The sequence below is a fragment of the Caretta caretta genome, chromosome 11 (assembly GCF_965140235.1).
Source record: "Caretta caretta isolate rCarCar2 chromosome 11, rCarCar1.hap1, whole genome shotgun sequence".
NCBI lineage: Eukaryota > Metazoa > Chordata > Testudines > Cheloniidae > Caretta > Caretta caretta.
The window spans coordinates 68,706,021-68,720,684 of NC_134216.1; the positions used below are offsets into that span (position 1 = coordinate 68,706,021).

The following is a 14,664-nucleotide window of genomic DNA, read 5'->3' on the forward strand; positions in this document are numbered from 1 at the left end:
CTGAAGAAAATCACCATTTAAAAAAAGCTGGGCAGTATTTTTGTTATTTCATATTATGACATTAGTAACATTGCTCATATTCAACTCTGGATTTATTAAACACAGTAGCAATAAGTTAATTATGAACAAATGATATGAAGTCTCAGCCCAAGAAAGACCACAGCCTGGGTCTTTCATTTACTCTTTGGGGGAGGTGTGTTTTATGGCTCCAGTAAAAGGTGAAGTCATTTCATCTTGATGAATGAAAAGGCAAATTATTCATTTCTTTCTACTCAGCCTTTGACATATAGCTTTAACATCTGTTGCAATCTAGCTGCGTCGGAAAGTCTGAGGCACAGCAGTCCTCCAAGCTAGCCCATCTGGTTAACTCTTCAGTGTCGGCTTAATGGATGCAGGAAGAAACTATGAAAGGGGGTTTCCACTTTCCTGTGAGCTTTGGTTTTGAAATAGCTGGGGATGTCTTTCATAGATTCATAGATACTAAGGTCAGAAGGGACCATTATGATCATCTAGTCTGACCTCCTGCACAACGCAGGCCACAGAATCTCACCCACCCACTCCTGCGAAAAACCTCAACTATGTCTGAGCTGTTGAAGTCCTCAAATCGTGGTTTAAAGACTTCAAGGAGCAGAGAATCCTCCAGCAAGTGACCCGTGCCCCATGCTACAGAGGAAGGCGAAAAACCTCCAGGGCCTCTTCCAATCTGCCCTGGAGGAAAATTCCTCCCCGACCCCAAATATGGCGATCGGCTAAACCCTGAGCATATGGGCAAGATTCACCAGCCAGATACTACAGAAAATTCTTTCCTGGGTAACTCAGATCCCACCCCATCTAATATCCCATCACAGGCCATTGGGCCTATTTTCCATGAATATTTAACTACCAAAACCATGTTATCCCATCATACCATCTCCTCCATAAACTTATCGAGTTTAATCTTAAAGCCAGATAGATCTTTTGCCCCCACTGCTTCCCTTGGAAGTCTATTCCAAAACTTCACTCCTCTGATGGTTAGAAACCTTTGTCTAATTTCTAGTCTAAATTTCCCGGTGGCCAGTTTATATCCATTTGTTCTTGTGTCCAGATTGGTGCTGAGCTTAAATAATTCTCTCCCTCTCCAGTATTTATCCCTCTGGTACAAGTTTTCCATTCCTTGGATCATCCTAGTAGCCCTTCTCTGTACCTGTTCCAGTTTGAATTCATCCTTCTTAAACATGGGAGACCAGAACTGCACACAGTATTCCAGGTGAGGTCTCACCAGTGCCTTGTACAATGGCACTAAAACCTCCTTATCCCTACTGGAAATACCTCTCCTGATGCATCCCAAGACCGCATTAGCTTTTTTCACAGCCATATCACATTGGTGGCTCATAGTCATCCTGTGATCAACCAATACTCCAAGGTCCTTCTCCTCCTCCGTTACTTCTAATTGATGCGCCCCCAGCTTATAACTAAAATTCTTGTTGTTAATCCCTAAATGCATGACCTTACACTTCTCACTATTAAATTTCATCCTGTTACTATTACTCCAGTTTATAAGGTCATCCAGATCCTCCTGTATGATATCCCGGTCCTTCTCTAAATTGGCAATACCTCCCAGCTTTGTATAATCCGCAGACTTTATTAGAACACTCCCACTTTTTGTGCCGAGGTCAGTAATAAAAAGATTAAATAAGATTGGTCCCAAAACTGATCCTTGAGGAACTCCACTGGTAACCTCCCTCCAGCCAGACAGTTCACCTTTCAGTAGGACCCGTTGCAAAACTGCCCTGAAAAGCTACCTGCCCAAGCACAGAATCAATTCCACCCCCTGCTATGGCAATGGAAATGAGAGGAGGGGGATTAGTGCTTTACCAGTACATCAAAACAAAACTTACCCTGGGCCAGGAGCCTAATAAGACTTTTCGAAGGGCATCTGTGTGTATGTGTGTCCATGCATTGTGCTGTGCGCCCAGTCTGGGGTAGTCAGTCCCATTGAAGAGACAGAACTAAAGGAACAGGATGATCATAGAGTCTAAAGCCACTTTGATCATCTAGCCGACCTCCTGCGTAACACGGGTCCTACAATGTCACTGAAATAATTCCTGGTTGAATTAGTGTTTCTCTTAGGAAAAACATGACCCTTGGGAAGTTATTCCGGTGGTTAATTACTCACTGTTAACAATTTACCCCTTATTTCCCGTATGAATTTGTCTGGCTTCAGCTTCCAGCCATGGGGGAGGCTGGCCTGGTGGGACTCAAGACCACAGTTCAGCTCCCTGCTCGGCCCCAGGCTTTGTTTGACCTTGATCAGGTCACCTAGGCTCAGGTCCAAGGTGTTTAGGCATGTAGAAGAGAGGACTCCCCACTGGTTCGCCCCCTCATGGCTGGGCGTGGGCACAGCACCTCTTTCCTCTCTAGCATCCACTGCTGACAGTCACTCCAATCCTGTGGTGATCTCTCTTCTCATGGCTTGGTCCTCCTCCGAAGTCACATTGAGCCCCACAACAAAGTCTAACAATCAGTCACCCCAATCCTTACATCTGGTTTTCAGTCCCCAAGGTTCCAGCACCCCTTCGCTCAGGGCTTTAAATCATCCTCATCCCTTTTGTCAGGGGGCTTCATGCCACCTTCCCAGTGGCTGATGGGGAACCCAGACCTATCTGCTACTCTGGGTTCCAGTCTGGGGACCCTAGGCTGAGCAGCCATGTTGTGCTCTGTCAGATACCTTGCTGCTGCTTTCCTGGACTCCTTCCCACCAGTAGCCTTTCTTCAGGCTCCCCCCCCAGAGCTTGCTCCAATCCTGAGTCTTCTCATGATCTCACCTCCACCAGGCTTCGTCATGGTCCTCCAGGCTCCTTCCTGTTCTCTTCAGGGCTCTCCACTACCAAGAGTGACTGCAGAGTTGTACACTACCTCCCTGCAGTCTCTTTCTGCTCCAGACGGCCTCTCTTTTCCCATCACCCAGCTTCTCCACAGCTGGGCTTCATCTTTCATTAGGCCTGGCTTGCTCTCCAGGTGGATTAATTGGCCTCTCAGGCCTACATTAACCCATTCCCCTCCAGTGTGGGTAGGCAGACCATCCACAAGGCCCCTAAAATCGGTGGACATTAGCCACCTCAAGACCTGTAGTTTCTGTACCTCAGTGCCCATCTATAAAATGGGACTAATAGCACTGCCAGGAGTGGGGTGAGGATCTTTCATTGGAGATTGTGAGATGCTCAGATACTACAGTGATGTGGGGACACATTAATACCTCAGACAGACAGGCACACGGCTGTAGACATGATACTGAAGGCTGTGGGACCAGCAATAGTAAGCACTATACCCAGTGTGTGCCGAGTCTGGCCCCGTGTGTGAATGCCCTCAAAGAACCAGGCTACGTGGGACAGCCAGCGCACGTATACATTAAAATCTAGCCTGTCATTTTGCACCATGTCCAGATGTCATGTGGCTCAATGGCTTTTCCTCTATGTGGCTTCCCAGCATGCTTTCTGCTGCAGAGGGGGGGCAACAGGATGCATAACAAAACAGGTGTCCCTGGGGTTTGTAAATTCACTGAGGTGTAAAAACATCACACCTATGTTTCTACACCATGAACCTGGCAATACTGTAGAACGAGGAGTGTACCTCATCCTCCGGGGGGGGCTTGCTGCAGGGTGTGCGACTGACATTCCCAGCCTAAAGCATGCTGGGGCTTTATAAGCAGGAGTAGCCAGCGGGTCTGGAGACTGCAAGACTTGTGACAAAAGACGTGTCACAAAAGTGCAACTGGCCCTCTGGGAAGAATTCAGCAGCATAGTTCCGGGGGGGGTATTTACTTATTTTTTTCAAAAATAATTTTATTTATTTGATTATTTTAATTGATTTTTAAATAAATTATTAATTTATTTTAATATTGTTCCTTCTCCTTTTAATGGTTGTGGTTTACAATCCGCCATATAGACTGGCATACATAGGTGTGGGATTAACGGCACACTTAGCTAAACAGGGCAAACTGCTGTCAGGGCTTATAGTTCAGGAGAGCAGAAGATTCTGCAAAAATATGAACTCCAGGATGTACCCCAAATTGAAGGGAGAGAAGGAAAAGCTGTATGCTGAGTGAAGAATTTGTCTGACAAGACCAGGGCTTGAGGAGGCAAAGCAGATACACTGCCTCTTTCATTCTCGGTGGCTTGAAAAGGTCCCATTTCAAACATTGCTCCTGGAGGCAGTGTCCCCAGGGGCCCGGTTTCATATTAAACTCCAAACCCACTAAGCAAGGGCTACGTTTAGTGTGTAGCTATTTTTAAATCCTGCTCTTTCTGGCACATGGCAGAATAGGAAATGTATTGGCAGCTGCAAAGTTCTGATTTGACAGACCAGTTGTCCAGATTGAATACTTGATTTTTCCTCCTTATCAGCCGTGACTGGGGCTTGTTTGTAATATGCCAGAAGTTGCATCTAAGCTATATAGTGGTTTTATACCATGCTGATCACAGCTCCTGGGTTACACCCAGAGGTGGTCTAGACACAGACCTGAATTCTCTTTCCAAGAACAGGTAGGCTGGCTAGAATCTCTCACCAGGCCTAGTCATTCCTGGAACAGACAGAGTGCTTTTTCAATGAAAGCCAGAACTGCATCAGACCTTTTTTTGGTGTGATAGTTTAACTCCCTTGGCAGAAGGTACTTGTAGAATTCAGGAAGAAAAATTTAGCTAGTTCATTTCTCCAGCTGTTAGCACAATAGAGACCTGGTCTGTCACTAGGGTGCTATGGTAGCACAAATAATAAATAGTAACGGGGCACATACTGAATGGGTGAGAGAAACAAACATCCTTGTAGTGAGGGCGGGTCGAGTAGATTTTGTGCCTGGGCTAGAAATAGAACGGAGAGAGATACTAATAAGTGTGGGGTGGGGAATTAAAGTATAAGCAGTTGAACCTGGGAGACATGTAAAGACAATATGGACAGAGCCTGTTCTCCTCAACACAGTGCCAGTCTTGGTTACTTGGGTCCTGATCCTGCTTCTTGTTGCACACAGGTAGACCCCAGTGTCTACACGGAACCCAGTTATGGAGCCCCAGTGAAGTCACGAGTGCTGGGATCTGTCCCAGATGCAATTTGCAGGATGAAGGGCTTAGGGTTTTCTCTGCCTTCATGTCTGTTTATAATGGTTCTGGGGTTGGGGCTGCTCTGATAAAGGTCGCAGTGCGCGGGGACGTGCTTTGGCTGTTCATTACAGTGTTCTGCACGTGACTGCAGGTTATCGGCATAGGGGCAGGCCAGCAGTCCCGAATCCACTGCACGCGTCTTGCCGGCGACAAAGCAAACCACTGGTGGCTGAGACACCACCCCCAAGTGCTCGCCATGAAGTTCAAAGCTGGAGTGAAGAGGGCGGAGATCTCCAACGCCATTGATCAGTACGTCACCGGGACCACCGGCGAGGTAATGCGCCAGGATTTTCCCTCACGACCGTCCAGGAGGTTCTGCAAATTGTTTCTTGTGGGATCAGTGTTGATAAATAGACCAGGGTAGGGATTCCTGAATCTTGTGGGTGGTCTCGTCCTTTGCCCCTTTTTACCCCTTCCATCTCTCTCATCCCAGTCTTGCATCACAGCGCCGGATCTTCTGTCCCGCGAGAGCTGTACCCTTTCACAGCACACTCTTTAATTGGCTAGAGGAATTGTAGTTGAGGGAGAGGAGCCTCTCCTTGTTCACACCACACTGCGCATGCTTCCTGGGTTGCACTCTTAGCCCCTCAGAAACTGGAGGTAATAACTGGGACCAGATTTGGGTCTTTTGGTTAGTGAAGCCACCCATCTGTCTCCTGCAGTCACTTTGTAGAGGGAGAAAGTCGAGCGTATTGGAGGGTTGGATGGGTAACAGGATTCAGTTATTTGGGGACAGGTCAAATGAGGTCCAGACTGTTAATGGCCAGAGGTCATTCGAGTTTGAGAACTGTTTGGCCTGTGTGAAAATAATCCCTGTCCAGCTCCTAGGGAAGACACAATGTCCACACCCCAGGCGCTGTCCCCACAATCATTATCCTAGGTACACAAGTGGGCAGCGAAGCTGTAATAGTCTTTTGCAGCCAGAGGTAGCTGGAGGGCTGTTACTACTGGGAAGCGGCACCTCAAGGACCCAGCTGAGCATGGGGCCTCTTTGTGCTAGGCGCTGGACAAATACACAGAGATAGGCTTTGCCCTGAAGAGCTTCCACTATAAGTAGAGAAAAGGGGCAGCCGGAGAGGCACAAAGATGAGAAGTGACTTGCCCATGGTCACACGGCAGGTCAGTGGCAGAGAGCCAGGGGATAGAACCAAGTCTCCTGATTTCCCCATCCACTGTGTGCTGCAGTGTAAGGGAGCATTGACTTTCTACCTGTTCAGAGGATGTCCATCTCCAGGGCTGTTTTATCTGGCAGTCTCCAACAGGTACTAAATTAATTCTGAATCTTAAAAAACAAAGAATAAAAGGTTCAAAGTATGGTTGGCACTTAAACTTTTCCTGCTGTATTTTCACTCTGATTTTTGCAGTTCATTTCTGTGGCTGCTTGGATTCCCAGAATCAAACTGGGTCAGGCTGTTGCAGGCAGTGACTGCCTCAGTAAAGCATATATGCCCTTTTAAAGTATAAACCCAACAGCTGGAATGGGAGCCTAGTGAATCATCCATACATCAACAACTGCTTGCTTAAGGGGGTGGTATGGGAGGTGGATTAGTGCAGTTTAAGAAGGTGACTCATAAGGCAAGCTCCTCTTCATCAGACATGTGTGAAGCTCCTTATACCAAATCCTGTTTGTGTGTGTCCTGTGTTTACACACAGAGTGGCATAGCACAAACAGGCCAAGCAAAGCATATGGGCTAGAAACAAGCGAGGAGCAGGGATGATAGCAGGAGCAGTAGTTGGTAATCTCTTTCCACAGTCACTTCGGATCTAATGAATTCCTGGTATGAAGTTCACAGCAGCAGAGCACCACGTAAGATCAGGTGTGAACTTGGATGTAAAAGAGATGACATCCCTCGTATGACTAGGTGGCTGGGAGGGAGGTCCAGAAGCCATTTCTGGCACGGTGATAGAGAGCAGGTAAAGGAGGGAATGCCATCAGGGTAAGCTGACTCTGTTCCTGCAGGGTGACGATCTGGTTAAATGGAAGGCGCTGTTTGAGGAGGTCCCAGCACAGCTCTCTGAGGCCGAGAAGAAGGAATGGATTGGCCAGCTGGATGCAGTCTCCCTCAGCTCGGATGCATTCTTCCCTTTTAGGGATAATGTGGACCGAGCTAAACAGGTAGGGTCATTGTGCGGCCTGGATGTCAGGGTGACGTAAGGGAAACACCTGGGTGCTTTTTGCTTTATTTAGTTGTTCATTTCGTGCACTTGGGAATGTGTGTCTGCATTTTCTACACATGGTGCTTGAAATGTGCCAACTAGAACTGCTGCATTCTGGAAGAGATTTTTTCTGGAGCACAGTGGTTCTCCATGAACTGGTGTTCGATAACCACCATTGATGTTGGCTCTAGAATTAAAGGAGTGTTAAAGTATGACAAATGTAGCCAAAAAATATCCAGCTAATGCTGTTAAGTTCAGAGGAGCAGATTGTGAACTTTTTACTCACACTGGCAAGCAGTTACTTATGTGAGGAGTAGTCCAGGACTAGTCATGTGAGTAACTTACTCACTGGCTTGTAAGCCCTTTGGGGCAGGGACCATCACTTAGCACAGTAGGGTCCTGGATCATGTCTAGGACTCCAAGGGTATGTCTACAGCTGGCCCGTGCCCTATGACTTGGGCTAAGAGGCTGTTTAATTCTAGAGTAGACTTCTGGGCTTGGGCTGGAGACCAGGTTCTAGGACTCTGCAGGGTGGGAGGGTCCCAGAGCTCAAGCCTGGGAGTCTCCACTGCAGTTAAACAGCCCCGCAGGCCACGCCCCATGAGCCCAAATCAGCTGGCACAGGCCAGCCATGGGTTTTTACTTGCACTGCAGGAATACAGTGAATTGCGGGCTGACCGTCTGGACCTGGAGAAGAGCACAAGTCTGTGCTGGTTGTACCATATATCCCAGTTTCACTGCACAATTCATCCAGTTGTTTTTGCTTTTCATCACTAACCTTTAGCTTCTCCAAATCTCTGTTCAGAGCGGAGTACAGTTTATTGCTGCCCCATCTGGCTCAGCTGCTGACCAAGTTGTGATTGAAGCATGCAATGAGCTGGGAATAACTCTCATTCACACCAATCTTCGGCTGTTCCATCACTGATTCCACCATGGGCTGTCGCAGCCAGCATAAGCCGTGACCATAACTTCACCAGTTACATCTGGAAACCCAGTCTGCACATGCCGTAGAGTGTCCTTGTGTAGTCAGCAAACAAAGCCCCTGCTGCTGGCTGCAAATTAAAGCAAAAAGAAGCTGATACTTGCAAAGGAATTTTTCTTTTGAAAATAAATACACGGTTCCTGGCTGAATTGAGTGTGAAGTCTTCCACGTTCTTTGTGTGTTCGGGGAAAGTGTCTTCATTTTATGAGTTAAATTTTATAGCCCAGATTTTTCCAATTAATTAAAATGCTGATGGAACACTATGAAAGTCCTGCCTTGCAGCCACATTTGTAATGGATTGATAAAAATCTGTTATAAACTGAAACTATACAGATTGCTTTTGAGCTAGCAGCTTTCTCCCAACATGTCCCATCCCTTATCCTCATTTTCCGCTGAGAGTATGTAATTGGTCCCGTATCTGAGGCCTGGTCCATAGGTGCCGACTCCATGGGTGCTCCATGGCTGAAGCGCTGCACCCACCGGCAGCCAAGCTTCCCCCCCCCATCCCCCCCCCCCCCCCCCCCCCGCCGCTCCACCTCACCTCAGCCTCTTCCCCTGAACGCGCCAGGTCCCCGCTCCTCTGCCTACCTCCCAGCACTTGCCGCCGCAAAACAGCTGTTTCGCAGCCTAACAAGCTCCGGGAGGGATGGGGGAGGAGCGGGAATGTGGCGCACTCAGAGGAGGAGGCGGGGCCAGAGTGGGGATTCGGGGAAGAAGTCCAATGGGGCAGAGAGGGGGCAGGGACTTTGGGGAATGGGTTGGAATGGGGGAGGGGTGGAGTCGGGGCTGGGCCGGGGGCATAGGGCGGTCGAGCACCCACCGGCGCCAGGAGAAGTCGGCACCTATGGCCTGGTCTGCACTGGGAGGGGGGATCGATCTAAGTTACACAACTTCAGCTACGTACTTAGATCGACTCACTGCGGTGAGTCGACTGCCTACACTCCCCCATCAACTCTGCCTGTGCCTCTCATCCTGGTGGAGTACCGGAGTTGCCGGGAGAGGGCTCGGCAGTCGATTTATCGCGTCTAGACTAGATGAAGTAAATCGAGCCCTGCTGGATTGATTGCTGCCTGTGGATCCAGCAGGTAATGTAGACAAGCCCTCAGGTAGTTTCAGATTCAATACACCAAATCCTGCTAGTGTTTTTGCCAAAGGGTGGGCTTGAATTGCTTTCTTAGAGGTGAAAGGGAAAATACCAGTTCCTGTGATCTTACATGCTTGGTTCTCCTACCAAGTGAGTTCAATTCAGAATTCATACATAGGTGTCTTGCCTAGAGCTACTTCTGTTCTCAGATGTGTACAGTTCACTTTACGTCGTGCTGAACTCTGATTGCTAAACTCCAGATTTGCACTAGTTTTTCTAATGTGAACAAAGTAACATGCTGGTTATTTGCGACTGCCAGCACATTCCAAGGGATGTCTTTTGATTGCACTTCTAAAACCTGTTTTATTTTTGTCACTGGCACAGCTCAGAGTTTTGCAATAGCTGTCTCTACATTGTACATGCCAGGGGAAACCTCAGACCCGTTCAGCCAATTCGTTTTCCTCCCCTACAGAGCTTATAAATTCCAAAGTGGTCCTGGCCTCAATAGGCTGAATTCAGAGGTGATAGACTCTATACAGAGCAGTAAAGTGAATAAATAGCAGCTGCTCTCGAGCCTGCAGAGTTTATCCCCACAGATCCAAGTCTGAGGAGCTCACAGATGTGGTTTTAAGTCTCTATTGTATTGTGGAACTTAAACTCCACGGAGTGTTTTGACCCGGAGAGGGAGTGTCTGGTCCCAGCCTGTGACCTTGCTTAATTAATAATCTCTGCAGGGTGATCCTAGCTTCGATGAAATCATGGTGCCATGCTGTGATGCTCTGCGTAAGGCAAGGAATAGCATGACAAATGGGAGTTATGGGACTCCAGTACCGTTGCTTGCCTTCCTTCTGGCTTTCAGTTTGAAGGGGCAGCTTTAATCAGCACAGCCTCAAAGGCTGCCCTGCCAGCGAAGGCTGTGCAGGGGTGATGCTGGATCAGTGCATCCCCCATGCTGCCCTAACTGTGCCCTTCCTGGCCAGTACTGTCCCACTGTGGGTGTGAGATGGGCTGGTTGCAGCACCCCCAGTGGATGGGAGGTTCCAGGCGGGGCGCGCTTGTCCTGTATCTTGTCATCAGTTTACCTTTGCAGAGTGATGGCTATCTGCCCTGTCCATCTCCCTGCCAGGACAGGCGGGATCGTTCCTTGCCCTGTAGCTGTGAGTGCTTTATCCAGGTGAGTTTGAAATGAGCGAAGCAATGAGGCTTCAACCACTGCCTGCGGGAAAAAGAATTCTGAAATTGTCTAAATGTCCCGTTTTTTACATTTTTTCCAGCTAAAAGTTTTGGGGACTTTGTTTAGCAATTTAGCTGGATTTAGCATATTTTTAAAAAGCTCAAATTTGAAATATAACATGTTTAAAATATGCAAACGAAACATTTCAATTGACCCAAATGAAAAGAAAGAAAAATGGCCAGTTTGTGAAAATTGTAGAGATTTTTGAAGGTTTGTCCCAATTTGAGATGGGACAAATCTTTTGAAATCTGAAAAATTCTCACCAAGTGGGGAAATCATTTTCTGGCCAGCTCTACTTACCAGTCCTTCTCTTTGATGTCCTCGAGCAGTTTTGTTGTCCCATTCTGCAATAGAGCTGGATGAAATCATCACACAAACATCCTCCCCTTTTGAAAAAAAATTCAACCAGAAAATATGGCTTGCTTTTCACAGTTTTTTCTGCAACCTCTATTCTGCTCTTGGCTAATAGTTAGCAAGGGCACCCCAAAATACGTCGTTTAGCCCCGTGACAAGAATATCCAGAGTTAGAATATTAAAAGAATAAATGGGAGCTTTAGAAGGGATATAAACTTTTGTGTTCCAGATCATAAACCAACATCTGACTAACTGGGGTCAGTCAGGTGGAAATGTTCTCTGGGGGCAGTTTATCCCATAAGTAGCTACTATAGGGGTTTCTTGCAGATTCTTCAGCAGCATCTGGTATTGGCCACTGGCAAAGATACGATCCTGGAGAAGACTGGCAATTCCTATGTCTCTGAATCATAGAACCACAGGATTAGAAGAGGCTCATCTAGTCTTACCCCCTGCCAAGATGCAGGATTTATTGTGTCTAAGTTAGCTAGAGAGAACTAGTTATCTGGAGCTGAGGTCCTAAAGGCATCGATTCCTCTAGTGAGGTCTGGATGGACATGAACAACACAGCTTGGGAAAGAGACAATAATGGAAATGTAGTCTAAAAGAAAACTAATTTTCTCTCTGTAGATCTAACCCTGGTATATTTTAGGTACTTATTTAGCTCATCATATTTGAACAACATTGGGATACTGCTCATTCTTGCTGCAACAGTTTTACTCGTCGCAAACAGTTCAGCTGCCTAATAGAAATCTGTTAAAACAATTGCTTTCTATTGCCATATTTCTCATGTCAAGAAGCCAGATTCCATTCTCATTCTATATTTAAGTAAATCCAGAGTAATTCTATTGACTTGAATAATGCAACTCCTATATAGCTAAGAGCGGAATTTGCCTCCAGGAATCATGAGGGAAGCTTTCACATTTGGTATTTCCTTGTAAGTGTTGAGCTTGGAGGTTTTGGCAATGCAGACAGTACAAACCAAAGGGTCCTAGTTTAATTCATTGCAATACAACTGACTTTGCTTTAAAACAAGTTCTACAGGGATAATATTTTTACATTTGTGGTAGTCTACTGGATGAATGTAAAACTGAATATCTGAATGTAAAACTGCTGTTTCAGTAAACACCCGAAAGTCTCTCAACAGGGTGGAGTAGGGATGCATCTTTTCAGCAGTAAATATAAATCATAAACTAGGAAGTTTGTGAATAACTGATCAGACTAATATTTTCATTCCCTTACCAAGAACACAGCAAAACATTCTTCCAAATATTCTACAGTTGTTACCCGTTTAGAAATACAGTTGTCCATTTCTTTGTCCTGTTCCCATATTTTATGTATATAAATATATCTGTCATCCCTTAGTATGAGCAATGTCTGCTGAGGTGCCATAAAATTAATTCCTTCCCTTATATGTATTACAGTAGCACCTAAAGGTTACAGCTGAGATCACTTTTACTAGCAGAAGTGTCTGAACAAACTGTATTCTGCATTATGATTTTTTTAATTTGCCGAGTCGGGACTGTAGATGGAGCAGCTCATTTTTGGAAGAAGAGTGAAATAGTATGAATCAGTAAATTCCTGTAAAATGGAGACAGGTCTCTCTTATACGTTTCCATCCCTTGCTTAGAAATGAGTGATTACATTATCCTCCATCAACAGTTATGAGAGATGACTTAAGGTAATTTATAATAGTCTTCCCCAATGCTTAGTCTGTATGGGTGATAGTGTAGCTACGCCATAGGCCTGATCTCAGGAGATGTAGGTTCAATTCCTGGCTTTGCCACTTCCTTTGGGATGCTGGGCAAGTCGCTTGGACCCCAGTTCAGCAAATATTTAAGCATATGGCTAACTTTAAGCATGTCAGTAATCCCATTAAAATTGATGAGATGACGTGTGCTTAAAGTACCTTGTTGGATGAGGCCTTAAGTGCTGTCCCGCAGTTTCCCATCTTTAAAGTGGAGATAATACTTCTTTTCTCCCATCCTTTGTCTCTCATCTAACTAGTCCCTGCCCTGAAGCTCTCTCAATCACTTTCTTACTGTGTGTGCTAGCTTGATGGGGTTTGTACTAACTCAGTGGGGCTTCGATCTCCACTGGTGTCTCCAGGGGCTACTGCAATTTCAGATAATCTTTTTCTATGCTACTTCCTTTAAGAAAATGATCAACAAATATTCTGTTTTCAACTTCATATTGCAGAAAGATGGCTGTCCCGTCTTCTTTCCAGAGGCAAAGCTATTTCAGTTCTGCATACACCTTCTTTCCCTGAACCCCATTGCAACAACAAAAATTAAAAAAAATCACTAGCCATGCATTTGGTTTGTAAAATCTTTTTATTAAAAGAGTTGTCTTTCCACAGTAGTAAAGCTTTGGCACTTACAGTATAAAAAATAATCACCAATCATAATTACACCAAATTCCTCTTTGTCAACTGCATACGAAGTTTCTTCAGTACGTTTTTTCCCATATAAAAACACTTGAGGGATGGGGAACAAAACTGATAAATAACAGTATGAGATACAAAGATACAGCTAGAAAAACAATAGGGTCATTTAGAAAGAATTAGGACTGTGCATATTTTAAATATCACAGTGATGGGGTATGCAGTCACGTAGGTTATTGCTGGCTGCACGCTTTAGGTGAAAGCAAAAGTGTTCAGTGGATTTTCCTTCCTCTAAACGGTAGTAGTGTTGTTTTTGTTTGCATGGCAAGGGAGCCTTCCATCCCATTTACCCCCCTTGCCCCAGTATTATTTTGATCCCCAACCCATTCACAATTTAGTAACTTTTTTCATTTGAAAATACTGAATGGTATCAAACACTGAGAAAAACAAAACAATACACGCTGCTATCAATCATGAGAAAAAAGTCTGAAACGCGCCAAGAATGATGCTTGGAGAAGCTGTGAGTTGAGCTTAAGCTGGGAAAGTGACTCCGGAGCAGAAGGCCGTTCTTTATTAGAGATCTGGTTTTGCTAGCATCACTCTGTTTGGATGGTCATCTTGGTAGATAGATTTTTGGTGGTGGTGGCGTAAGACTTGCTGGCTGTTACTTTCCTGGTCGATGTTGTGTGTCTGCCTGTACATCTAAGGGCATGAAGCACTCAATTGGACAATTGACATTCTGTCAGGAGGAAAGGAAACCAGTTAGTGCTCAGTACTGTAAGAGACAAGTGCTATAATGTAGTAATGTAGGGGACGGAGAGCTCAGTGGTTTGAGCTTTGGCCTGCTAAACCCAGGGTTGTGAGTTCAATCCTTGAGGGGGCCATTTGGGATCTGGGGCAAAAATTGGGGATTCGTCCTCCTTTGAGCAGGGGGTTGGACTAGATGACCTCCTGAGGTCCCTTCCAACCGTGGTATTCTATGATTCTAATCTTGGCTGAGAAATGCAGCCAAACTCCTTGCATTTGCAGCTGTTTAGATTTCTCACTGCAAACCATTCTATTGATCTGCCTTAGTATGTGACGGTTTGGAACTACCATTATTTAGGACCTCAATTTAGCAAAGTATTAAAGCACGTAGTGAGACTTAAACCTGCGATTAAGTCCCCTTATAATCAACAGCCTTAAGTGCACGCTTAAAAATTTAAGCACGTGCTTAAGTTCTTTGCTGAACAAGGCTTTACGTCAACTGCAGAACAAACGGAATTCTGCAAGCAGTTCTAATCCATGATGATTATTAACAAGAGTTGTAGGTAATACACACTCCCCCGCCCCAGGCAAGAC

At 45.7% G+C, this 14,664-nt stretch overlaps 2 protein-coding genes across 3 annotated transcripts in view; one reads left to right on the forward strand and one right to left on the reverse strand.

Moving 5' to 3' along the window:
- Positions 1-8,420, forward strand: part of ATIC (5-aminoimidazole-4-carboxamide ribonucleotide formyltransferase/IMP cyclohydrolase) — a 34,196-nt gene extending 25,776 nt beyond the window's left edge. The window contains exons 14-16 of the mRNA XM_048869579.2: positions 5,224-5,406; positions 7,093-7,248; positions 8,095-8,420. Of these exons, the coding sequence (XP_048725536.2) occupies positions 5,224-5,406; positions 7,093-7,248; positions 8,095-8,214 (459 nt within the window). The 3' untranslated portion in view covers positions 8,215-8,420. The remainder of the gene's footprint in view (positions 1-5,223; positions 5,407-7,092; positions 7,249-8,094) is intronic.
- Positions 8,421-13,254: 4,834 nt separating this feature from the next.
- FN1 (fibronectin 1) overlaps positions 13,255-14,664 on the reverse strand; it is a 68,679-nt gene continuing 67,269 nt past the window's right edge. For both annotated transcript variants that reach the window (XM_048869435.2, XM_048869437.2), the window contains one exon: positions 13,255-14,062. In XM_048869435.2, coding sequence (XP_048725392.2) covers positions 13,988-14,062 — 75 coding nt within the window. In that variant the 3' untranslated portion in view covers positions 13,255-13,987. The remainder of the gene's footprint in view (positions 14,063-14,664) is intronic.